The 25,116-nt window shown below is 54.6% G+C and overlaps 1 protein-coding gene across 3 annotated transcripts; it reads left to right on the top strand.

The window, feature by feature from the left end:
* The first annotated feature begins 249 nt into the window (after positions 1–249).
* Positions 250–24,695, top strand: COPG1 (coat protein complex I subunit gamma 1). Of its 3 annotated transcripts, none has more exons than XM_027098478.1 (24): positions 250–413; positions 1,307–1,359; positions 2,035–2,115; positions 2,355–2,426; positions 2,555–2,634; positions 4,046–4,121; positions 4,332–4,424; positions 4,847–4,933; positions 6,075–6,232; positions 6,326–6,459; positions 8,080–8,147; positions 8,333–8,521; positions 10,410–10,505; positions 12,487–12,730; positions 13,522–13,597; positions 14,884–15,011; positions 15,395–15,520; positions 15,830–15,898; positions 18,447–18,589; positions 18,875–19,046; positions 19,654–19,751; positions 21,849–21,987; positions 22,222–22,320; positions 24,208–24,695. In XM_027098478.1, exons 1-24 carry the CDS (start codon positions 377–379, stop codon positions 24,336–24,338), a joined length of 2,649 nt encoding a protein of 882 aa, XP_026954279.1. In that variant the 5' UTR covers positions 250–376; the 3' UTR covers positions 24,339–24,695. The 3 variants fall into 3 exon arrangements, with proteins under 3 accessions (XP_026954279.1, XP_026954280.1, XP_026954281.1); XM_027098479.1 differs by having other exon boundaries at positions 252–413; positions 14,908–15,011; positions 24,208–24,484; XM_027098480.1 differs by lacking the exon at positions 1,307–1,359 and having other exon boundaries at positions 315–413; positions 24,208–24,338.
* The last annotated feature ends 421 nt before the right edge of the window (positions 24,696–25,116 follow it).

Below are 25,116 nucleotides of genomic sequence, written 5' to 3'. Positions count from 1 at the left end.
TGGCGGGCCTCCGGGAGGAGGTGACCAGAAGAGGTAGCACCTCGGAGGTGGGCGGCTGCTCGGGCCAGCGTGCTAGGGCCTCGCCTCCGAAAGCACATTTAAACTCCCGCCACAGGCATGAGGCGGGAACGAATGCACCGAGAGGAGGGCGTAAGGCCCCGAATTAAGCCCCGGCCCCTCCTGGCAGGGACGGGGTTACGCCTGACGGGGCGAAGCGTCCCGGATGTGCGCATGCGCGGAGCGCGGAGTGCGCCTGCGCACAGCGCCGGGCGACGTGGCCGGCCGGAAGTGGCCCGTGCGGAACCTCCGGAGGACCACCGTAGTCAGTCGGTCAGTCCCGTGCCAGGTGCTGGTTCGCGCCCCCGCCGGCACCACCATGCTGAAGAAATTTGACAAGAAGGACGAGGAATCGGGTGAGGGGGGCGAGGCCTGGGGGAGGCCGGACCTATGCCCAGGCTCTCGGCGGCCTCCCCGGCGGCCTCTGTCCCGACCCGAGGCCCCGGGAGGGACGGGGGCTTGTGCGAGGGGCTGCCGCCGGTCAGTGGCAAGCCCTGGAGAGCCCGAACAGGCTCCACTGCCCCGCACTCGTAAGCTCGGACCGCGATTCGCTGGGTGACCTTGGGCGGGTCGCACGCCTCTCTGGGCCTCAGTTTCCCCATCTGTTAGGGGAGGGCGCCGCGCGCGATGCTCTTGTGGGGATTCGCTGGGGCTGCGTCGGTGCTGACCGGACTGGGGAGCACAGTGTCCCGTGGCTGAGAACCCTGACTCTCATGCATTTACCCAGTAAACATATATTGAGCGCTTACTGCATGCCAGGCTGTACTGTGCACTGACATTGCAGTAGAACAAGTGAGACGCTCAGTGCTCGAGCCCGGAATATTAGAATGGTCGCGACGTAGTGGAGGAAACAGACGTCAGTCAGATACTGAGGTGTGTAACTAATTACACGTGTGATATCTGCCAAGCACAGACCCTAGTCGCTGGAAGTGGTGGTCCCGCACGTAGTAGGAACTCAGTTAAGTACCAGTTGCATAAATGAATGCAAGACGTGACACTCTGAGAAGCACACAAGGACTGTACCAGGGCTGCTGGGTGACTGTGAGTCAGTGGCTTGGGATGGAGGGAGCTCCCCTTGCAGGAGGATGGCTGGATCTACTGGCAGTTTGTAGAGCTTTGGTTGCCACTCAGAGGAGTTGGAACTTGACTAGGTTGGGCACTGGGACATGTTTCCCTTGGCTACGTCTGAGAGAGTTCTGAAATTCAGGGTCGCAGCCTGTGCTCAGTCCTGCCTGTGCTCTGACTGTAGGTGGAGGCTCCAACCCGTTCCAGCACCTTGAGAAGAGCGCAGTGCTCCAGGAGGCAAGTGTCATTTGCTCCCGTCTCTTCCGTCACGAGTGTTCCTAGTCGGCGTGCGGGCGCGTTCAGAGTGCTGGTTTAAAGGACAGCAGGGGAGAGACCTGCTCCTGGAAAGACGGGGGCACTTTGTTCCCGGGGAGGGTTCATTAGGCCTGTCTTTTTCTTTGTTTTCGTTTCTCCTTCTAGTTAATTAACAAGCGTTGCCAGGCTTCCCTGATGGCTCAGTGGTTGAGAGTCCGCCTGCCGATGCAGGGGACGCGGGTTCGTGCCCTGGTCCGGGAAGATCCCACATGCCGCGGAGTGGTTGGGCCCGTGAGCCATGGCTGCTGAGCCTGTGCGTCTAGAGCCTGTGCTCTGCAACGGGAGAGGCCACAACAGTGAGAGGCCCACATACCGCAATAAATAAATAAATAAATAAATAAATAAAAATAAGCGTTGTCTGACTATCCATTAGTTACTAAGTCAGCACATCCTCAGCTAATATTTAGGGAAAATTTCAGGAGTTGTTAATAGGTAAAGTAAGAAAAAAGCAAAACAAGACTCTTTCCTTATGAAAATAAGGTTGGGCAAGTGTATTTATTTACACTGGGCCTTCTCAGACCTCGACGTGCTTGAGGGCAGTCAGGGAAGGGAAATAAACTCAGCCAGAAGGTAATATCCTTGGTCGCTTCTTCCTAGGCCCGCGTGTTTAACGAAACTCCCATCAATCCTCGGAAATGTGCCCACATCCTCACCAAGATCCTCTACCTCATAAACCAGGTAACAGGGTGAGGCTTGGGGGTGGGGAAGATGGTACTGGGGTGTGTTGGGGGCAGGGGCACAGCCCCTGTGTATTTGTAGCCAGCGGCCCAGCTCTGGGTCCCCTCAGCGTCCCACTCCGGTGTGTCGCCCTTGACGGAGCCTCTGCAGGGTCCGAGGGTCTGGCCTGGGCTGATCCGGCAGGAAGAGCATTCTGGCTCGTCTGTCCCAAGCTGAGACTTCTTTCTTGATTATAACAGGGGGAGCACCTGGGGACCACAGAAGCAACCGAGGCCTTCTTTGCCATGACCAAACTCTTTCAGTCCAACGATGTAAGTGTCCCCACCCCAGCCCTCCTCCAGAGGGGGCAGCTCTGACAGGGTGGTGGGAGGGCCTCCTGTCAGCAAGGCTGCCTCATGCTGTGCCAGGGGTCAGAGGGCTTTTCGCATCTCTTGCGCAGCCCACCCTCCGTCGGATGTGTTACTTGACCATCAAGGAGATGTCCTGCATCGCAGAGGATGTCATCATTGTGACCAGCAGGCGAGTCTTGGTCTCTGAATGATCCACCGACACAGAGCCCATCTTCTCACGAGTACCAGGCGCTCAGACTTCGGCTTACGCATTGCCTGCGCCCTTTTTTTTTTTTTTTAAATTTTTAACTCAGTTCTTCCTTCCTTCCTTCTTTTCTTTCATTTCTTTCATTTTTGGCTGTGTTTGGGTCTTTGTTTCTGTTTGAGGGCTTTCTCTAGTTGTGGCGAGCGGGGGCCACTCTTCATCACGGTGCGCGGGCCTCTCACTATCGCGGCCTCTCTTGCTGCGGAGCACAGGCTCCAGACGCGCAGGCTCAGTAGCTGTGGCTCACGGGCCTAGTTGCTCTGTGGCATGTGGGATCTTCCCAGACCAGGGCTCGAACCTGTGTCCCCTGCATAGGCAGGCAGATTCTGAATCACTGCGCCACCAGGGAAGCCCGCCCGTGCCCTTTTCTGCTTTGCTCTCCTGTCTCCCTCGTCCTTCAGTCACCCTGCCCACCAGTGGCGGCCTCCAGGGTGGGCAGTTTCCCTTTTAATTCTCTGGCCTGAACTTAGGCACAGAGCCTTCCTTCCCTTGATTCCTCTCAGTCAACTGAGGCAGCCGGAAGTTTCACAAAGACTCTAGCGAGTACCAAGAGAAAGCCCAGGGAGGATACACGTAGGGGTATATATACATGGGGAGCACAGGCAGACTCACTCACTAAGGACTGCTTTGCCCACTAAGTGTTAGGCTGAGGGATTCAGGGGACAGAGTGGACTGAAATATAATCCCTGGGCTCAGTTCTTTTATTGCTTCTTGCCACAGTTTCGGGGGGGACGTTATACATTCGTGTGTAGGTTCATTTAGACAATATTTATCGTCTGTCAGCCCCCGTGTAACTCTGGGAATAGAGCAGCAAACACGACAGGCATGGCCCCTGCAGCCCCAGAATTTACCGAGAAGTAACCCAGCAGACAGGCATTAGGGAAGTGTGACGGCTCTGAGAGCAGATCAGGAGGACAGCCAACTTGAATTTGGGTCAGGAAAGGCCTCCTGGAACTGTCTGAGTGGAGTCCTGAGGGCTGAGTGAGAAGTAGCAGGACAGAGGTGGAGGTGAGGGGGGCAGTGCGGTCGGCTGAGGGGACGCAGGTGCCAGGGCCTGGGGTGGAGAGCACGGCCTGTTTGGGGACGTCTCTGTGAGGGGCTGATGGGGATGGCAGCAGGAAGCCTCTGGAAGGTTTCAGTCAGAGCAGGGGAGTGACCCGGTCGGTTTTCAGTTTTATGAAAAACCCTCTGGCTGCTGTGTGGTGTTTGGTGGGGAAGGGTTAAGAGCACAGGGAGGACGCCCGTTAGGAGACTGGCGTGGTGACCTGGGGTGGGCAGGGCGGGGCCGGGGGGGCAGGCCCGGCCCCTGCGTGAGGCCATCGCCTTGTCCCTGCAGCTTGACGAAGGACATGACTGGGAAGGAGGACAGCTACCGGGGCCCGGCCGTGCGCGCCCTCTGCCAGATCACTGACGTGAGTCCCCCTTGGCCAGCTCGGTCGCCGCGGGGTCTCACCCTTCACGTGCTCTAGCTCGTCCCCCGGCTCCTGGGAGGGGTGTGGGGACGCAGGACATGAGCCTGCTTCCTCCCTCCTGGCCGTCCCTCCTCCACACCCTGTCTCCTGCACTCCTGAGGGCGGCCGGGACTGACCGGGCCCCCTCCCGCCCACCCCTTGTCCCCGCAGAGCACCATGCTACAGGCTATCGAGCGCTACATGAAGCAGGCCATCGTGGACAAGGTGCCCAGCGTCTCCAGCTCTGCTCTGGTGTCTTCCCTGGTGTGTAGCCTCAGCAGGGGCTGGGGGCGGGCGCTGGATTGGGAGACTGAAGAAACACCAAAGTCGCTTTCCAAAAGAAAAGAAAAGCTTCATATCCCCAGATCTGAGAGTCCCACCCCCTTCTCAGTGAAGAGCTCCCGGGGAACTCTGGGTTAATTGAGGGGCCAGTTGGACAGCCTTGACCCATCCTTTGGGGTGACAGATTTTTGGAATTTGAGCCTGGCAGGAAGTCTGCCAGGGCAGGGAGAGTGAGGGTGGGAGCTGTCCCGAGTCTGTGCACTTCTCAGAGGACCCGGACGACAGAGGGGCCCTGGGCTGTTTCTGAGGGAAGACCCAGAGCCAGCTGAACTGTGGCCAGACCGGGAGGTGTGATGGCAGAGCATCCTGCCCGCCCACCCCTCAATGCGCCCTGTGCCCCACAGCACCTGCTCAAGTGCAGCTTCGACGTGGTCAAGCGCTGGGTGAACGAGGCCCAGGAGGCGGCATCCAGTGATAACATCATGGTCCAGGTGAGCAAAGCAGTGATGTTGAAGATACTTAGGCTGGTGGCGCTGTCCTGGCCAGACAGCATGGACTCTTACCACGGAGATCCTGGCGGCCCCTGGCTGGAGCAGGCTTTAATCGTTTTGTCGTTGTGGGGAGACTTGGGGGGGTTTGGGGAAAGAATCCAGGGCACCACTTGCAGGGGGAGTTGGGTTGGAGACGTTACTAGCTGGTACCGAAGTATCGAGTGTTTTGATAACCAGGGTGTTGTTTTGGGGTATGCGACGCAGCTGACCTGGCCCAGCTGGCTTTGGTAGTGATGCACGGAAGCATCCTGGTGGGGCTTTCGGGTGCTGATCTCTTCCTCAGTGACTTCAGCCAGGAACCCCTTTATTTCCGTGAGTCTCAGTTTCCTTGTCTGTAAAACAGGAAAGAAAGTCTTCGCCTCACAAAGCTGTGAGGATCAAATGAGAGCCTCTGTAGCCTCTGCCCATCTGCCTGCCTGCAGCCTCCCTGTGTGGGCATCTGTTCCCTCCCTCTGTGCCCTTTGTGCTGGGTCTCATCTCCAGGACCAGCTGTGGCCCCTCAAAGCCTTCCCAGGGTCAGAGAAGCTTCCCACGTAGAAGGCCCTTGAGTGTCACCCTGGTAAGGAATTAGGAAAGAGCAGAGGGGACAGGAGGTAACTCCGTGTGCCTTCCCTCTGCAGACGTAGCCTTGCCGGCAGCAGCCACAAGTCCTTGGGCAGGGCAGTGGGGGCAGAAGTACCTGTCACACGGTGTCACACGTAAGGTCTGACGCTGTGAGGGCTCACGTCTGCACAGCACCTTACGACACGTGTCCCCCTCGAGGCCTGGCTCCCGCTTTCTCTATCTGGTCAGAGACACCTGGTCTCCTCCTGGTCTTCCATCTGTGGCACCTGTTGTCCTCTCCACACCTGCACTCACGCTGCCTGTCGAGGCCCTTGCTGAAACTGGGGGCGGATGAGGACTGCAGACGCCCAGGTGGCTTGTTGGGCACGGTCGTACCCAGGCTCTGGAGGAAGCGACCACGATGCCCATCCCAGAGACGAGGAGGCCAGAGCCCAGAGGGACCGTGACCTTCAGAGCCCCACGGCCAGGGGGCCCGGCCTCACAAGCCCGTGCTCTGCTGCCCTTTCCCGCTCTCTAGTACCACGCGCTGGGGCTCCTGTACCACGTGCGGAAGAACGACCGCCTGGCTGTCAGCAAGATGATCAGCAAGTTCACGCGGCACGGCCTCAAGTCCCCCTTCGCCTACTGCATGATGATCCGCGTGGCCAGCCGGCAGCTGGAGGAGGAGGACGGCAGGTAGTGGCACTGTGTCCCCCCTCATGCCACGTGAGGCCTTGCCCGTCTCCGGACGGGCCCCCCAGCATCCTCTTGCCGCCTGTTGTCCCGCAGCCGCGACAGCCCGCTGTTCGACTTCATCGAGAGCTGCTTGCGCAACAAGCATGAGATGGTGGTGTACGAAGCCGCCTCGGCCATCGTCAACCTGCCGGGCTGCAGTGCCAAGGAGCTGGCCCCGGCCGTGTCAGGTGACCAGGCGCTCCCCACCCAAGCCCCGCACGCCTGTGCCTGCCAGAAGCTAGGCCCTGGGCCAGGGGGCACGGGAAAGAAAGGAAATGCCCTCAGGCGGGCCGCACGCTACGGTTAAGAGAGGGCATCAGTCCCCAGGCAGCACCTGCTCCCTGCCGGGCCAGGGCCTCTCACCTGGGCTCTGGCGGGTGGCGGAGGCGAGGTTCAGAGGCGCTCTTCCGCCTGTGGGTGGCTGCCGTGGCAGGAGGGCCCGGCGGAGGAAGCCCGCATTTATGAAGCCAGGGCCCGGGCCGTCTCAGGGAGGAGAAAGAGGGCTTGGTCAGAGTCTGGACAGGAGCGTGGGTTGCAGTCCTGGCTCTGTGGCAGGGCAGCTGGGTGAGCCTGGGCGAGCCAGCTGTCCTCTCTGCGGGAAGGATAGCAATCGTGCCGTTACACTGGCAGCGTGGTGCACGCGGCACCTGCGCTCTGGGCGGTCGTGCAGCAGAATCCGCTGGGCTCCCGCTGCTGTCGGGCCAGCTGCTGAGTGATCAGTGCCTTGATCGTGCAGGCCCCTGTGCTGAGCGTTGAGATCTCACTACATGTCGGGGTAGCAGGCACGTGACGGTGGGCTAAGTGTTCGGTCCTGGAAGGCGGGTGCATTGAGAAGTGGGACTTGGAGCAGGAGGGAAGGGGCAAGCGTCCCAGAAGGACAGGCCTAGTAATGGAAGCCATGATGTTCTGCCAGAGAGTTCCAGCTGCAGAAGTTGAGGAATGGTTGGCCCTCCTGCTTTTCTCATGCTCTCCAGAATAAGGTTGCAAGCCTGTCAGGCGGAGAGATGGGGTTCACATTTGCAGAGAGAAGTCTCTCCTCCTCCTTGGCGACAGAAGCAAAAGAACTAAATGAATTCATTCCCTGGTTCGAATGTTTGTTCTTTCTTGTTCTATTACTCATGTTCCAGAATAACGAAAGTCAAACAGAGAGAGCTTTTAAAATAAGGGTTGTTTAAGAAAACTGTAAATAAGTGCAGAAAAAGTATAAGAGAATGGAAGCCAAGTTATGAGGAGAGGAGCGTAGACACCGCAGAAAACAGCAGCCATGTTCTCCGCTCCAGCGAGTGCACCCGGAGCCTGAGCTTCCTGAGCCAAGGCACGGGCTGGGGCGGCCGATGCTCTGCCGGGACCCCGGGTAGGGCAACGGCTTGGGCCCCGGGGCAGGCAGCCCCGGATGTCAGTCCTGGATCTGCCACTTCCTGGCTGCTGGCCTCGTTCCTTCAGTCGCTCTGCCCCTTTGTGCCTTGGCCTCTGTGTCTTTGAAATGGAGAGATACGGGAGCTGCTTTGCAGGCGTGTGGGGACTCACGGGGACATGGCAGGCAGTGCTCAGCCCTCTGCCCGGCACTCTAGGCTCCCACGTGTGAACCGCTGGGCGGTTGCAAGTGTGCCCACGGGTCCGTGCGAGGCTCAGGTGCCCACGCAGAGAACGGCTGTCTCCTTGGTTGGGGTGGTGGCACCAGCAGGAAGACAGCTGGACGCAGCCTCAGAGCCCTTGCATGTGTGCCCCGCCGCTGTGCCCGGTCCCTGCCCCTCTTGGGGGCCCCTGGGCTTCCCGGCAGCCCAGCACCCTTATTTGTCTCCCCGCAGTGCTCCAGCTCTTCTGCAGCTCCCCCAAGGCTGCGCTCCGTTATGCCGCCGTCCGCACCCTCAACAAGGTGAGTTCGGAGTGGGCGGAGTGGGGCTGGGGGAGTCTCCCGGCTCCCGCCCTGCGGGAGGTGCAGCCCTGGCCCACCTCTGTCCTCCAGCAGTGACCTGAGCTCACCCGAAGGACCAGCGGAACGGTGGGGGACCTGCTGTACCCCGTCCCTGTCCTCATGTCTTTCCTCCCGAATCAAAACAGGTGGCCATGAAGCATCCATCTGCGGTGACAGCTTGTAACCTGGACCTGGAGAACCTGGTTACAGACTCGAACCGCAGCATCGCCACGCTGGCCATCACCACTCTCCTCAAGACGGGCAGCGAGGGCAGCATCGACCGCCTCATGAAGCAGATCTCCTCCTTCATGTCAGAGATCTCGGATGAGTTCAAGGTCCATAGCCCCCGCCTGCCGCGTCCCCGCTCCGAGCCGGGGCGGAGGTTCTGGGGGGCTGGTGGGGCGGAGGGCTGGCAGAGGTGAGCGCGATGCTGCTTCCGGCTTTTGTCCAGCGAGGCCAGGAGCCTCCAGGCCAGCTTGTTAAGTTCTTCAGTGTTTCTTGTGCGCTTGCCATGTGCTGGGCAGAGTTTGGAGAAAGGGGAACAGAGCAGTGGACAGACCTGTCCTGCTCTCGTGGAGCTTGCTTGCTGAGGAGGGGAGGTGGACAGTCAACGAGGTGGGACACGGTAATTTCACACACTAGTGCAGGGAGGAAACCCCACAGGGTAGAGGTTCCCAGGAGGAGCTGCCCCGGGGAGGTACCTGGGAAGACATGGGAGAAAAGGCAGAAGCAAGTGTGTTGGGAACAAGAGGAAGGGGCTGAAGTGCCAGGTTGGGGGCTTTGCGGCCAGTGGAGGCCATGAAGTCGGAGCAGGTGGTGGCGAAACCGTGTGAGGCCCGGGGGCTCGTGATAAAGAGCTGTGGCTTTAAGGAAGCTGCTAAAGCGTTCTCTGTAGTGTTCTCTAAACTTTTATTTTCAAACAATTCACAGAAGGTTGTAAAGAAATACACTGAGAATTCCCGTGCTCCCCTCCCCCAGCTGCCTCGTCCTCCAGCACCCGCAGGGCCACAGGACAGTGTCACAGCACAGGCACAGGCCGCATTTTACTCACCAGTTACACGTGTGTGTGTGTGTGTGTGTGTGTGTGTGTGAGAAACTGCGTAAGATACTGGATGCTCAACTGCACCACCACAAGGAGACTCCCTGCCGTTTCCTGCATAGCTGCACCCATCCCCTCCTCCCCTCCCTACACGCTGTTCTCAACTTCTGTAACAATGTTATTTCACAACAGTTAACATAAACGTTAGTATGTTGTTGGAGAGCTTTAATCAGGGCAGGAGGCAGACAGACGGCAATGTGAATGACTGTGATAGAGCATGGTGAGTTCTGTAGCAGGAATGATACAAAGTAGGTGGAATCAACTCTGCCTGTGGGTTGTAGGAATACTTTGTAGACTGTGGAAGGACACAGCGAGACTTGCATGTAGAGAGATCCTTCCCAAGCTGCTGGAGGGTGAACTGGACTGAGGCTTGGTGGGAGCTGGGCAGAGAGGCGAAGGCACCCGCAGGCCTGGGAAGCGGGAGGGGGGCTGGTCTCAGAGCCCCTGCGGAACAGGGCGCCATGTGACAGCTGAGGGCGTGAACGTCCTCAGAGGTGAGTCCGTGTTCTAGTTGGGGTTCACGGTGCTGTGGATGCGTTTGGGGAAGGAGGGAGATGGTCAGGGCTGAGAGGAGGGAAGCGGGGGTAATGGTGGTGATTGCGGCCAAGTTTGAGGTGCCCATGGGCACCAGGTGCAGTTGTGTGGTAGACATTTGGAAGCACTGCTCTTGAACTCAGACCAGAGACAGAGATTTGGGCGTTGGGGGCATAGAAGAGGTGGTTAAAACCACGGGAGGAGATGAGATTGCCAAAGAGACTGAGAAGAGTAGAGGGCTGGGGCCAGAGCACCCCAAGGGGCAGCCTGAGCTGGAAGGCTCAGGGGTGGGAATGGTGGGGGAGGGGAGAAGCAGGACAGGCGGGATGGAGGGGCTGGCGGACTTTGCTTGAAGTCTGAGTAGAGGGACCCAGAGTCTGGATCTGGGCCTCGGGACTTCTGTGCATGCCTCCCTGTCTGGGGGTCTCGGGGCTGTGGGCCCCCCGAGGGTGGAGGTGGGGCTCCCCTCGCGTCTTGGCCTGTTGCTCCCAGGGCCCGGCCCTGCCTGAGGAAGGACTCTGCTGGCACTGGGTGCATGAAGTAACCACCAGGTGGCAGGGCTGCCGCTAACGCATGTCTCTTTGGCCCAGGTGGTGGTGGTCCAGGCCATCAGCGCACTGTGTCAGAAGTACCCTCGCAAGCACGCTGTGCTCATGAGCTTCCTGTTCTCCATGCTGCGTGAGGAGGTAAGAGCAGGGCGCTTGGGCGCCAGGTCTCCTGTGCAGGTGGTGGCCTGGCCGCTGGCTCCACACCCAACTAGTTCTCGGGTGTACCCAGTCCACCTGCTGGCCGGCTGCTTTCCCGGTGCCCGCGGCCCTTGAAACTCCTCATGGGCTGGCAGTGTAAACATGCACCAGTCACTGTGATCACACTGATAACCCTAATGGCGCGCTACCCGGGCTCTAGAGACCCAGCAGATGCCCCAAGGTGATGCTTGTGTAGAAGATGGGAAACAGTTCTGTCTGGTGTCATCTTGCGTAGAAATATTCCAGCCGTTCCAGGAGCTCCAGGGTGGTTTCTTGGGAAACTGAGGCTAATAACGTGACATTGGTTCTCTTTTTGTTCCTGATGTGAATTAGTGATTCACATGGGCCACCTTTCTTGGTCGTCTCAACAAAGCTGGTCCGTTCAGAGGAGCAGAAGCAGAGTGTTCATGCAGTAGATTTGGTCCCCAGATATTTGGTGGCCCTTTGCCCCAGCCCCAGATGGGCCCTTGGACCAAGGCAGTAGAGGAACTGTTGCCTTGGGTGCCTTTGGGGTTCCCAGGAATATGAGAAGGGAGCAGGGCTTAGGGTGCCTTCAGCTGACGGCCCAGCACAGTGGAGACACCACACAGCATAAACCATCTTGTGATCCTCATAACAGGCCTTGTCGTAGACGTTATTTTCTCCCTTTAAAAATCAGGGATCTGAGACCACCTGCCTGTGGCCACCTGGTCAGTAAGTGTCTGGCTCCAGAGCCCGTGGTTTTCTCCCGGACCTCCCTGCCTCCCAGGACAACGTGTGGCTCCACGGAAGACAGCGTGAGAGCTTCACTCATTAGAACACAGCGCTCAGACACTGAGACCCTGTCTGCTAGAAAAGGGTCTGTCCCTCAGCCCAGGGTGTGTCAGCCATGAGCCGCTGCAGGCAAAGCCCTGCAGTTACTCTGAACCTGTCAGTGCCCAGTCGGCGGGCGGGCTGCAGAACCGGTATCATAGCGAGGGCACCTGCTGACCGAACAGCCTTATTGAAATGTAAGGCGCGTGTGTAATTCACAGAGCGTATTTATTCTTCACAATAACCCATGAGGTCAGTACACTAATGGTCCTTGTTATGAAGGTACCTGAGGCTCAGACAAAGAGAGTGACTTATCACGGCCGTAAAACAAACTAATCTGAGAACAGGGGCCAGGTTTGACCCACAGACAAGTTCTACTTCGGTTGTGCAGAGTTTTACACATTTTGAATTAGTAGCCGTTATTTAAAAATCAGGAAAACCACCTCGATAGATTTCCAGTTTCTCTTTAAAAACTTCTAAGACCTGGCAACGCTAGGCTGCCTGGTGATTTCACTCTTTAGATGGGATGGGCACTATGCATGCGCCAGCATCCCATCCCGTGTGCTGCGCATTGCCGGGTTACGGCCGGGCGCCTAGCGGGTATCACACTTGCCACTTCTGTTATTAAAGTCTGTAAGTGGCAGAGCATAGATTTGACCCAGGATCTTTTGTCTCTCTACTGCCCTATTCTGCCTTCTTTTAAACTGTCATAAAATACCCACGACATAGAATTCTATTATCTGTCTTTAAGTGTAGAGTTCAGTATTGTGAAGTACATTCATACTGGCGTGCAGTTAACTTCCAGAACGTTTTCATACTGTAAAACTGAACTCTGTTCCCATTAAACACTAACACCCCACTCCTCCAGCATCCACATCACCCATTCTGCCTTTATCTCAAACTTGGAAAGAAAATGAAGTCCCAAATATTTCTCTTAAGCCATCTACTCTTAGAACCGGCAGGGCCCCAGCGAGCATTCTGCCCGAGCCTTTTGTTTTGCACAAAAGGGAGGTAGAGGCCGGGAGAGCCGGGCCCTCGTCACCGGGTTCAGTGCCTGGACCGCTGTGCCGGGTCCCGTTAGGCTCTGGAGAGAGCAGCCTCGGCACTCAGCTCGCCCCTCGTGCTGCAGGGCGGCTTTGAGTACAAGCGGGCCATTGTGGACTGCATCATCAGCATCATCGAGGAGAACTCGGAGAGCAAGGAGACGGGGCTGTCGCACCTGTGTGAGTTCATCGAGGACTGCGAGTTCACCGTGCTGGCCACGCGCATCCTGCACCTCCTGGGCCAGGAGGGGCCCAAGACCAACAACCCCTCCAAGTACATCCGCTTCATCTACAACCGAGTGGTCCTGGAGCATGAGGAGGTCCGGGCAGGTGGGTCAGCAGGGCTGCCCCTGGGCCCCGGGCTTGCCCTGCAGTAGACCCCCCAGCAAAGGGCCCTGAGCCCCCGGGGGGACACGGGCACCTGCCTCACAAGCTCGGTGTTTTATAATCTTGTAGCAAGGACCTTAGATGTTTGGGCGTCATCTAGGTGAATGGTTCTTAACCTCTAATTCGGCTTAGTGATTTTTTTGTTTTTAAGTGTCACTATATGTCGTCGTTTAACTTTCTTTCTCTCTTTCTCGCTCCCTTTTTCCTTTCTTTCCTCCTTTCTTTCTTTCTTTCTTCTTGGTGTTTAGTTTTTTATTTTTAGTAATAGCTTTGTTGAGATAATTCACATACGATAAAACTCACTCTTTTAAATGAGTGTGCAATTCAACGTGCAACCATCATATTCTTAATTTTACTTTTAATTTATTGCTCTTTTTTTCTCAAGCCCTCTCTGGACAGATGTTCCTCTTTCAGCAGTTGTTACTCATTCAGTGGTAGTTTGTTCTCTTGTTTATGGTCGTGTACTGCTTCACTGTGAGCTGAGGCCATTTGGATACAGAAGTTGAGGGCAGCTCTCGTGGCCTCTTCTTAGTTAATACTGAAAAGGACTCCTGGGACGCAAGAACAGGGCTGCCTTCCCCGTGAGAGGCGAGGAGTTGAGGCCGGGTGGTGCCCACGTGACTGAGGCTCCTTGTTTCATGGTGTCGGGTTGGGCCTGCTGGGTCGGGGCTGCTTGGCTCTGGATGGCCCGTTCCGAGCCCTGGCAGTAAATCGTATTTGCTTCGTAAACACAGGCGCTGTCAGTGCTCTGGCCAAGTTCGGAGCGCAGAACGAAGAGATGCTGCCCAGTATCTTGGTGTTGCTGAAGAGGTGAGTCCAGGCCACGGGCCTGGTGGACAAGTGTTCCCTTGGGCCCAGGCCGCTGTCCTTTGTATCTTTTTAATTGAAAAAGGGGAGAAAAGATACACAACTATTGATTATAGGAAAAAATGGAAACACAGAAAAGTATGGGACTTCCCTGGGGGTCCAGTGGGTAAGACTCTGCCCTCCCAATGCAAGGGGCCCAGGTTCTATCCCAGGTCGAGGAACTACATCCTGCATGCCGCAACTAAGACCCTGAACAGCCTAAATTAATTAATTAAAAAAAAAAAGAAAAGCATGAAAAATAATGTCATGCAAAAATCCCTCCACCTAGGCGTTAATTTGAGGTGTTTTCTATTTTTAAAAAACAGCTTTATTGAGATATAATTCAAGACCCATACGATGTACCCATTTAAAATGTATAATACGATGGTTTTAGTATATTCAGAGTTGCATAATGATTGCCACAGTCTAAGTTGAAAACTTTTTTTTTTTTTTTTTTTTTTTTGCCATGTCGCATGGCTTGTGGGATCTTAGTTCCCGACCAGGGATGGAACCTGTGCCCCCTGCAGTGGAAGTGCAGAGTCCTAACCACTGGACCACTGGGGAAGCCCCGACAACATTTTTAGCACCCCCAAAAGAAACAGTGTACCGATGAATAGTCATCACAATTCCCCCCAGCCCCCCAGCCCTAGTCAGCCACTCGCTTTCCTTCTGGCTCTGGATTTGCCCGTTCTGGACACCTCATATAAACTCAGGCATACAGAATGTTGCCTTTCATGTGTCTGGCTTCTTCATGATGTTTTCAGGGTTCATCCGTGTTGTAGCATGTGCCAGAACTTCATTCCTTCTTATGGGCAGATAATATTCCATTGCATGAATAGACCACATTTTGTTTGTCGGTACATCCGTTGATAGGCATCTGGGTTGTTTCCACTTCGTGGCTGTTGTGACTAGTGCTGCTGTAAACAGTTGTGTGCGACTTTTTGTATGACGTGTTTTCAGTTCTTTTGTGTGTATACCCAGGAGTGGAATTGTTGGGTCATATTAAATTCTTTTGTGATGTATGCTGTGGATATAGGAGATTGCCTCCCTTACTGGGTGGGCTCTGGGGAGAGGGTCCAGGGAGTATGAATACAGCCACCTCCTAGTTAATTAGAGTCCCGCGGGCCCTTCTGGCATTTGATGCCTGGGTCCACATCCGAGGACTGAGCTTTAAGAGACCTGCTTCCTCTCACTGACCTCTGCTGAAGCCCTGCAGCATCCCTCCTGCCACCCTATGGGGCCCTTGTCAGGAGGACCTTGTGTTCTGGCCACAGGTGTGTGATGGACGATGACAACGAAGTAAGGGACCGGGCCACCTTCTATCTCAGTGTCCTGGAGCAGAAGCAGAAGGCCCTCAATGCAGGCTATATCCTAAACGGTGAGTCTTTTCCCGGCTGACTCTGACCCAGCCCCGTAACGGAGCTGCAGTCTCGCCAGGCAGGGGAATTCGGAGGCAAGACGCTCTCGGCTGGGCTTTCATGGCAACTGCACAGCATCACTGTGATCTCAGGAGACCCAGGGCCCTGCGTTCACAGCCCCGTGGGTGGAAACAGCCCAGTGAATTGAAACACTAGTTAGTCATAAGAGCCTCCATTTGCAGAGTGGTTTACCCTTTATAAGTCCCTCTCCTATGTCCGTTTACTCCCCACATCGGTCCTGCAAAGGACGATGTCATGAGAAAGTGGGACCTCAGAGGCCTAAGTGGTTTCCCAAGGTCCTACAACCTCGACCCCAGGACCTCAGTCTCCCACTGGCCTCTAGGTCTGACCGTGTCCATCCCTGGTCTGGAGAGGGCTCTGCAGCAGTATACTCTAGAACCATCGGAAAAGCCTTTTGACCTCAAGTCTGTGCCCCTGGCCACCACACCCATGGCAGAGCAGAGAACAGGTAAGTAACACCTGCACTCCTTTCATAGGCCCTCTGGTCCAGGCCTCCGCTGGAGGGTCTGCGTTGGCTGCAAAGTCACTAAACCTGCCCAGGATGAATGGGGCTGTACTGGGCGGAGGGAGTTATCCCATCTGCCTCTGGCTGCAGGAAATGAAGACGTAGGCACAGACACCTGCTCTCTTCCTCACGTGCTCTGTACTTCACACTATCCGGGGTGGAAGTTATAATCCCTGAGTAACAGCACCGTGGTCAACACTACCCTGGCCCGTCCCTGGAGTTGTGGGTCACCATGCATGTTTGTTCCTGCAGAAAGCACCCCCATCACAGCAGCCAAGCAGCCTGAGAAGGTGGCAGCCACCCGGCAGGAGATCTTCCAAGGTGAGTAGTGGTGCTTGGCGGGGCTTCCCGGGGCCGCGGCTAGGGTAGCGGTTCTTCTCCAGGGAATTAAGAGTAGGAACTGTCATGGGTTGAGTCTCTCCTGAGTGCTGGGCTCTGAGAGTGTTTAGACAGCATGTTTGACCCTCAGGTGGAGGTTATTGGGTCCATTTGATATTGGAAGATTCGGACATTCAGAGAGAGACAGTGATCTGCCCAAGTTTGCACAGCAAGAAGGGGAGGTGCGGGGGTGGCGGTGGAATTAAGATCCAGCTCCAACTGGCTCAGAGCTGCCTCGGCCCTGGTTCTGAGGCTCAGTTCCCTGAGGCCCAGGCCAGTTCCGGATGTCTGATGCCATATAGCTGACTCAAGGGACACGGTCCTTTGTCTTGGGTTCCAGATGTGTTCCGTCCACGTTGTCTTGCAGGGTTTTGTTTAGGTTTTCATCTGTCCCTCTGCATTTTTTAAGGGGAGAGGCTGCGTGTCCAGTTGCCAGACCACGTTATCCACTAGATTCCTACCTTTGAGGCCTAGCACGTGTCCCTCGCCCTTGGTGATGCCCTCCCCGAGCTCCTCTCTTCTCCTCCGTGGTCCTGTGCAGTTCTCCACGTTCTGTCGTCTATATTCTCTGTCATTGCACTTAGTGCCTTCCTTCCTCACAGTAGGCTCCCAATTATTGTCGAGTTAAACAAAATCCCACCTTTTCCATTCCCTTCCCGAACCCTGTCTTCCATCAGCATACTGTCTCAGAGTCAGCAAAACTAGGATCCTGAGCTGAGTGGGATCACTGTAATCCGAAACTTTTCCTGTGTGTTAGTTCTCTCTTGCTGCTGTCACAAGTTACCGTGAAGTTAGTGGCTTAACGTAACACAAATGTATTACCTTGTTCTGAGGACAGAAATCCAAAATGGGTTCCGCCGTGTTGGTGCCGAGCTCCCTCTGGAGGCTCTGAGGGGTTCGTCTTTGGCGGCCGCCTACGTTCGCTGCCTAGAGCCCCCGTCCTCTGTCTTCAAAGCCAGAAGTACAGCCACAGTCACATCTCTCTGCCTCTGACCCTCCTGCCTCCCTCTCACCAGGACCTTGTGGTCACTTTGGGCTCACCCAGATAATTCAGGAGACGCTCCCCAGCTCAAGATGCAACGTAATCTCTGCAAAGTGAGGGAACATACTCACAGGTTCTGGGAATTAGCTCGTGCACATCTTGGGGGCCGTTGTTCTGCCACGCCCTCCAGGGGAGACTCCTTTGGAGTCTTCCAGGGCCTCAAGCCCATTTGTAAACAACCTTCCGAAGCCTAATGTTTATTGATCACGTGTTAAGTTCCAGGTTCGTTGCTAGATCTAGACCTTTATTGCCTCTTCTATCTTCACAGCAACCCTGTGGACAGATTATTGTATCTGTTTTATTGATGAAGAGTCTGAAACTCAGGGGCGGTAGTTTATAGCTACTAGCAGAGTTCCCCAGGCAGTAAGGGGCAGCGTGTCCGCAAACTTGATGCCCAATGAAATCAATTCCCATAGAAAAGCACTGTGGCGGCTGATGCCCACAGAGGGCCTGAATGTGCCTCCTAATACGTAAGCTGGCTCTCTCTGGGCTTCTTATCGCCTGCATGTTCGGACGGCTGAAGCAGGCACACAGGCTGCCTCTTTGTGGGGGGAGAAGGACAAATAATAATAATGCCTTCTTTCGCTCCCTGTCCCTGAAATGTGAATCGAGTACCTGCTCAGGCAGAATATCAAATCCCTGGCCTCAGGCACAGTTCTTTTCCACATGGAGTTCAATTTAACTGGGAAGACAAGTTAAAAATCTTGAGTAGTGGTCTTCAGATATCAGTATACATCAGAGTCATCTGAGGAAACTTGTTAGAAATGCAGATTGGTGGATCCCAAACCCAGGAATTTTGATAGAGCCGATCTGGGATGGGTCCAGGAATCTGCGTTGTTAACAAGCCCTCACCCCCAGGTAATTCTGACACAGGTGATTCATGACCACTCTGTGGGGAATTCTGCCCCTGCCATAGAATAGGGGCAGCTGCCAGACGCCTTGTTCACCTGGACTCCCCAGGGCTGGAACCTGGCTGTGAGCCGCAGGGAGAGGCCTTACCAAACGCCCACCGTCCACACCAAGTTGGGTTTTCTGCAACACTCTGAATCTGCAGCCTGTCCTTTTGGGCCACCGTCTTAACTGCCCCATGTCGAAGACCAGTTTGTTCTTTCACCTGGTTCCGTGGCCATCACAGCATTCAGCTCCTCGTAGCCTTTTCCCAGTCCCCCTCTTTTAAGAATCCTTGCTGAGCTTCTAAGGTTGAGGGAGTCTCCAAATGGCTTAGGCCTGGGATGTTGGGCCTGATGTCCATTGGTTGCTCTGGCGTCTTGTGTGGGACAGCGGGGCGGGGTGTTTCATGTGGGTGGCACAAGCTGAGCAGTGAGGGAGGTGAGGAAACGCTCGGGTTTGTTCGGGAAATCGGGAGTGACCACTGCAGTGGGTGGGAGAGCTTGAGGACCAGGCCTGAGGATTGAGCAGCTGAGTGAGCGTGTGGCCTGGGGGTTTCAGAGCAGCTGGCGGCAGTGCCCGAGTTCCAGGGGCTGGGGCCCCTCTTCAAGTCCTCGCCTGAGCCCGTGGCCCTCACTGAGTCGGAGACAGAGTACGTGATCCGCTGCACCAAACACACCTTCCCTGAGCACATGGTCTTCCAGGTGAGCCGAGGGGAGGCCCTCCCGCAGGGCCCTGGCACCCCACACCGGTGCTTGGAGCCCAGCCCGATGCCAGATCCACGACCAGCTGCTGTGTCCCTCGAGTCCTTGATGCAGGGCCTCTGTGGCTCCTGAGTGTCCACGTGCAGACACGGGGCCTGGGACGGGGGCCTGGGATGGGCGTCGGCGTGGCCCTGGGGTGAGAGGCAGGACCTCCTGGCTGCTCCTGTGCAGCAGGCTTGGGTCCAGGGCAGTGTCTCAGCGCTGACCCCCCGTTCCCTGGTCCAGTTTGACTGCACGAACACGCTCAACGACCAGACTCTGGAGAACGTCACAGTGCAGATGGAGCCCACGGAGGCCTACGAGGTGCTGTGTTACGTGCCCGCCCGGAGCCTGCCCTACAATCAGCCCGGCACCTGCTACACGCTGGTGGCCCTGCCCAAGGAAGACCCCACGGCGGGTGAGCCCCTCTGCAGATGCCCCCCTGGCCTTGTGGGAGCCCCTGGGGGTGGGGTGGGTGGCTTGTGCGCCAGCTGTTTGTTTCCTGTCAGAGCTTCAGCTCCTTGAGGTCAGTCCCGAGAAGAAGAGAAGGACGGCTAAGTCCTGGGGCTTCTCACGCATCCGCTCACTTCCTCCTCATAGACCCCTGGGGAGCAGGGAAGTAAGACTCGGGTCAAATGGCTTGTCTGAGTTCACGTGGCTGGTAGGACGCCTGGTCCTCAAACCAGGACTCTCTCATTGTACCAGGAGAGAGCACAGAGGAAGGCCCAGACACAGGTACAAACATGGACCGTCCCAGGTCCACTCCAACCAAAGAAACCAGGTGCTTTTTCCAAGAGGCACCCTGCAGCATCTCTGCATTCCTCTGTCTTCCTTCCCTGTGAGGGCAACTCCTGGGGGCTGCTACCTGGCTCTCCTGCCTTCTACAAGCCGGTGCCCTCTGTCCAGATTTGTGGGGCCGGGTGGCATGTGCCTCTAGTGCAGATGCAGGTGAGGCCTAAAGGGCAGGCTGTGGCCACCCGCCCACAGAGGACCTCGCCCGACTGCCCGGCCTTCCCTCCCCACAGTGGGCTGCACGTTCAGCTGCATGATGAAGTTCACTGTCAAGGACTGCGATCCCACCACCGGGGAGACCGACGACGAAGGCTATGAGGATGAGTATGTGGTAAGAAGCTGGGGCAAGGAGGCTTCAGGAGCTGACAGCCAGTCTTGAAGCATTTTCTTGCTGGTTTTGGTTTTGAAAGAATTTTTTTTTAAAGTTAAAAAAAATATACATGTTCGTGTGTAAAAAGAAAACTTGGGAAATACAAAAACAAAGTATACAGAAACAGGAAAACATTACCCATAGTCCTTGGGAATGACTGGGGGGGGCGGGGGCAGCTGTATCATTGCGGTTATTCTGTACATTACAGATCTTGCTGTGCTCACTTAGAACCAGAGTGTATTTTCCTGCCATTACAAATACTTCATAAACACAATTTTTAATGACTTTAAGATACTCCCTTATCTTAATATATCCTAACTCACTTGACCTTGTATTCCTTAAACGCTTGGCATTTGTGATTCCAAATTTTCACTTTAAAAAAAAATTTTTTTGGCCGCACTGCACGGCTTGTGGGATCTTAGTACCCCAACCAGGCATTGAACCTGGGCCCTTAGCAGTGGAAGCGTGGACTCCTAACCTCTGGACTGCCAGGGAATTCCCAAATTTTCACTTTTTAAATGCTACATTAAGCATCCCTTTGGGTACAAATTTTTATCTGCATTTCAAGTTATCTTCTTAGGACAGATTCCTAGAAGTAGAATAATTAGGTCAAAGGCTAAGTCTGATTTTAAGAATTTTTTGAGGGACTTCCCTGGTGGCGCAGTGGTTAAGAATCCGCCTGCCAATGCAGGGGACATGGGTTCAAGCCCTGCTCCAGGATGATCCCACATGCCATGGAGGAACTAAGCCCGTGCGCCACAACTACTGAGCCTTTGCTCTAGAGCCTGTGTGCCCTAGAGCCCATGCTCCACAACAAGAGAAGCCACCGCAATGAGAAGCCCGTGCACCACAATGAAGAGTAGCCCTCGCTCGCCACAACTAGAGAAACCTCGTGCACAGCAGTGAAGACCCAACACAGCCAAAAAAAAAAAGGACTTTGATTCATACTGTCAAATTGCTTTCTAGAGAAATTGGATCAGTTTGCATCTGCTGGGCAGTCCTTTCATGCACTGAAACGTCCCTTCCAGTTCCAGCTCTCAGAGCTTGCATGGAACTGAGTGCAGGGTTGTTCTGGGGTTTGCCCCGGTCACAGTGGCTCAGTGCCATCTGAGTGCAGACCCTGATACTAAACCTGGCATGGAGATTATCAGAGCCCTCATGTCCAGAGGGGCAGTCACCGAATAACAGCTGATGGTCACTTGTGTCCTCCCAGGTCCATTGTTGAGGATGGGCCTTCCCTGAGCCAGCAATGACCTAAGGGCGGGAACTGCCCCAGGACAGGAGGGCTGGGTCTGAGGCATAGCTTCTACCGTAGGACCTGAGTCCTGCTTGTGAACACCTTACACGTGCACAGGGGTGGGGGCTCAGTGAAGAGCTGTTGGGTGAATGAATGGGGAACCTTTATGTAGTTAGTTCAAGGTGGGGGGCAGTACAATGTGTCGGCCCCAGGGAGGACACGGCTGAGTCACAGGATGCAGGCCTCGCTCCCGTCCAGTCTGGCACTTACTCTAGGCTTCAGAGTGATGTGTTCTCATAGCTGCCACCCGAGGATGAGGACAGTGGGCCCTCCACATCTGTTGGTTCTGCCTCCACGTGTTCAACCAACAGATAGAAAGTATTCAGAATTGGGGTGGGGGGTGTTCCAGAAAATTCCAAAAAGCAAAACTTGAGTTTTCCACACGAGGCAACTATTTCCATAGTGTTTGCATTGTACTTACAACTATTTACATAACATTTACATTGTATCAGATATTATAAGTAACCTAGAGGTGATTCGAAGTATAAGGGAGGATGTGTGTGGATTAAATGCAAATACTGCAGCATTTTATATAAAGGCCTTGAGAATCTGCGATTTTGGTATCCGAGGGGGTCCTGGAACCAGTCCCCACAGATACTGAGGCTGTAAACGGGTGAGGGTTTTCCGCTGAGGGGCCACCACTTGGCTGTGAGCACCTGTGGCTGCGTGGTGGGAAGGGGCGGGTGGCCAGAGTGGAGCAGAGGCTCGGAGGTGTCTCTCCCCTAGAGCTGTGTGCCTAACGCGCCCCTGCATCTCCCCAGCTGGAAGATCTGGAAGTCACGATAGCTGATCACATCCAAAAGGTCATGAAGCTGAACTTTGAAGCAGCCTGGGATGAGGTAGGGGATGAGTTTGAGAAGGAGGAAACATTCACCTTGTCCACCATCAAGACACTTGAAGGTAAATCCTGGGGATGCCATTTCCGGCTTGCTTGCCTTACAAGATCCTTGGCTACTGTTGAAGAGCTCCCCCCGTCCCCTGCCCCCAAGTCCCCAAAGATCCAGGGCCATGTCTAGAGCACGTACTTCAGATGCCACTTCATTAAAAACTGCAGAGTGGGGTCAGGGGATGGGGGAGTGGTGGTGGCACCAGGGGGAGATCGTGGATTAATAACACCGGGATTTCTCCCCACAGAGGCTGTGGGCAATATTGTGAAGTTCTTAGGAATGCACCCTTGTGAGAGGTCAGACAAAGTGCCAGACAACAAGAACACGCACACGCTGCTCCTGGCAGGTAAGCGGCATTTCTGGTGGGAAGGGCCTTGATGCTACCGCATCCTGGGCTGAGGGCGCCCCCTGGGAACCTGGGAATTCAGAATTCACAGTGTTGAATGTTCACAGGGCATAAAGAGACCTGCAGCGAAATGTCTCCCTCCCAACAGTTGCTGCCAGTCATTCAGTTTCCCTTCCACCAGGCAACCAGTGTTATATTATAAAGCACGCTATATATCCTTCCTGTGATCATAGGGATGTAAAAGCAAATGTGTACGCATTTCCCTTTTTAAACTCAAATGTTTACATACAGGTGGTGTATATGTTGTTCTGCACTTGGTTTTTCGCTTGACGGTGCATCTTGGAGAACTTCCTTATCGATACTCAGAGCTTCCTCCTTTTTTTTTTTTTTTCTTAACATAACATGAAATTTACCATTTTAACCATATTTAGGTGTACAGTTCAGTGGCATTAAGTACATTCACATTGTTGTGCAACTATCACACCATCCAACTCCAGAACTTTTTCATCATCCCAAACTGTGTGCTCAGTCTTTTTTGTAGTTGATTACTATTCCATTCTATGGATGGACCATATTTTGTAGAACCAGTTCATGTATTGATGAACATTTAGATTGTCCTAGTCTTTTTTTTTTTTTTAATAAATTTATTTATTTATTTTTGGCTGTGTTGGGTCTTCGCTGCTGCATGCAGTCTTTCTCTAGTTGCGGTGAGCGGGGGCTACTCTTCGTTGCAGTGCGTGGGCTTCTCATTGCGGTGGCTTATTGCGGAGCACGGGCTCTAGGCATGCGGGCTTCAGTAGTTGTGGCTCACGGGCTCAGTAGTTGTGGCTGGCAGGCTCTAGAGCACAGGCTCAGTAGTTGTGGCGCACGGGCTTAGTTGCTCCGCGGCATGTGGGATCTTCCCGGACCAGGGCTCGAACCCGTGTTCCCTAGCGTTGTCAGGCGGATTCTTAACCACTGCGCCACCAGGGAAACCCTCCGCATAGTTTTACTTTACATTTCTTGTATATTGAAGGAAGTTAAGTATCTTCTCAAATGCAAAGTGCCATTTGTATTTCCTTTTCTGTGAATTGTTTTCAGATCCTTTGTCTAATTTTCTATTGGGTTGGTTGGTCTTTTCTAATAGGAGTGGGACTTTAAGCACTTACGGAAATTTTCAAAGTTACACAAAAATGGGACCCCCCCAAGTACTCATCCTCCATTTGCAACAACAGATAGTGTCTCTACCTATACTCATTCTCCACCCTCAGATTATTTTAGAGCAAACTCCATATATAGACATTTCATATGTAAATGTTTCTGATCTGTATGCTTCTCTAAAAGCTAATGACCCTTTGTCATTAGCAGTACACTTACCACACCTAAAACAATGAACGAAAGGAAATTTTTTTTTCTGAGTGTTTATAAACAGGGTTAGGAAGTAGTTCTGCTTCAGTGCCCTGCTCACAGCTGACAGCCCCCAAGCCCATCATTTCTGACCACAGTGAAGCAACCCAGTCCCCCGGGTTTTGCAGACACCTGCGCTGTGGTTTTGTCATGGTGGGGCTGTCCCTTCGTCTGTGCTCTTAGATTCCATTAGCGTGTGTGAGCGCCCCTGTGATGTCAGACACAAGCCATATGTGTCCACTAATTCATTTTAGCTTGGCCGAAGCGTGAAATACGGCTAGTAGAGTGATCTCTACTGAGATCATTGATGATGCTGCAGCTCAAGAGGTAAAGTGACGTGCCCAGGGCCTCACGCAGGGATTTCAGCCAGTGCTCCTGGTTGCGGGCCCCTCCCATCTCAAGCCCCAGAGCTGCCTTCGCCAGTTGTTGCAGGTGGCCCTCTCAGCCCAGCTCTCAGCCCCCTTCTGCCTTACACACCTGTCCTTTTCTCTTCTCTTCCAGGCGTCTTCCGGGGGGGCCATGACATCCTGGTGCGCTCCCGGCTGCTGCTTTTGGACACAGTAACAATGCAGGTGACAGCCAGAAGTTCGGAGGAGCTGCCAGTGGACATCGTCTTGGCATCTGTGGGCTAAGGGGCCAGCCTGCATAGGACCAAGTCCTACCCTTTCCCCCCAACACTGTGCAGAAGTCAGGCCTTCCTTATGAACCCAGTGGAAAGTCCTTTCCAAGCCAATTGTATTCAAAAACAATGAGGAATCAATGAGGGTTTTTTTTTTTTTTTTTTTTAATTTAACCCCTGCCCCAAAACTCCCTGCTGAGGGTAACTTTTGAAAGAGGGGGGTGGTTTTAGCTTGTCCTAGAACTTGCTGCCTTGCCTGCCAGGGAAGGGACATCTCAAATGAATAAAGTGCTTGCACCACCTCTTGAATTGATCCCCTAAGGAACCATCTTATCCCTATAAATAAAATCAGCATGTATTTATTGAATGACTGCTACTTCTGCAGACTCGTGCTTAGGGGTCCGGCGTCCCTACCCCCAAGGACACCTCTGCGTCCCGTTTGCACCTGCAGCCCTTTGCCACTGTACTTAGCATGAGGCAGGACCCTCTCACTGGCCCCCGCCCGAGCCCCATGCCCAGGGGCAGGAGCGGTGCAGGTTTGCTGAGGGAATGACAGCAGCTGGCAGGCGTTGAGTCTTTGCCCTTAAACCACCCTCCTTTTGTAGGAGATCAGTGAGGCCGGAGGGTCTGGGTGGATTACCCGGCTGTTGCCTAGTGCCAGGTCTGAGGTGGCCGTTGCACTTCTGCCGGAGGAACAGCCCTTACAGAGCAGAAGTCCCTGGTTTCCTCTGCTGGGCTTTTAAACACAAGCCAGGTGTTTTGCCAATTTTGTGGCTGAAATACACCTGTAA

This window comes from Aethalodelphis obliquidens, unplaced genomic scaffold (assembly GCF_003676395.1).
Source record: "Aethalodelphis obliquidens isolate GAN/ISIS:26980383/991018 unplaced genomic scaffold, ASM367639v1 scaffold123, whole genome shotgun sequence".
NCBI lineage: Eukaryota > Metazoa > Chordata > Mammalia > Artiodactyla > Delphinidae > Aethalodelphis > Aethalodelphis obliquidens.
The sequence above is the reverse complement of the archived record's forward strand: the minus strand, read 5'-3'. Positions and strand labels throughout refer to the sequence as shown.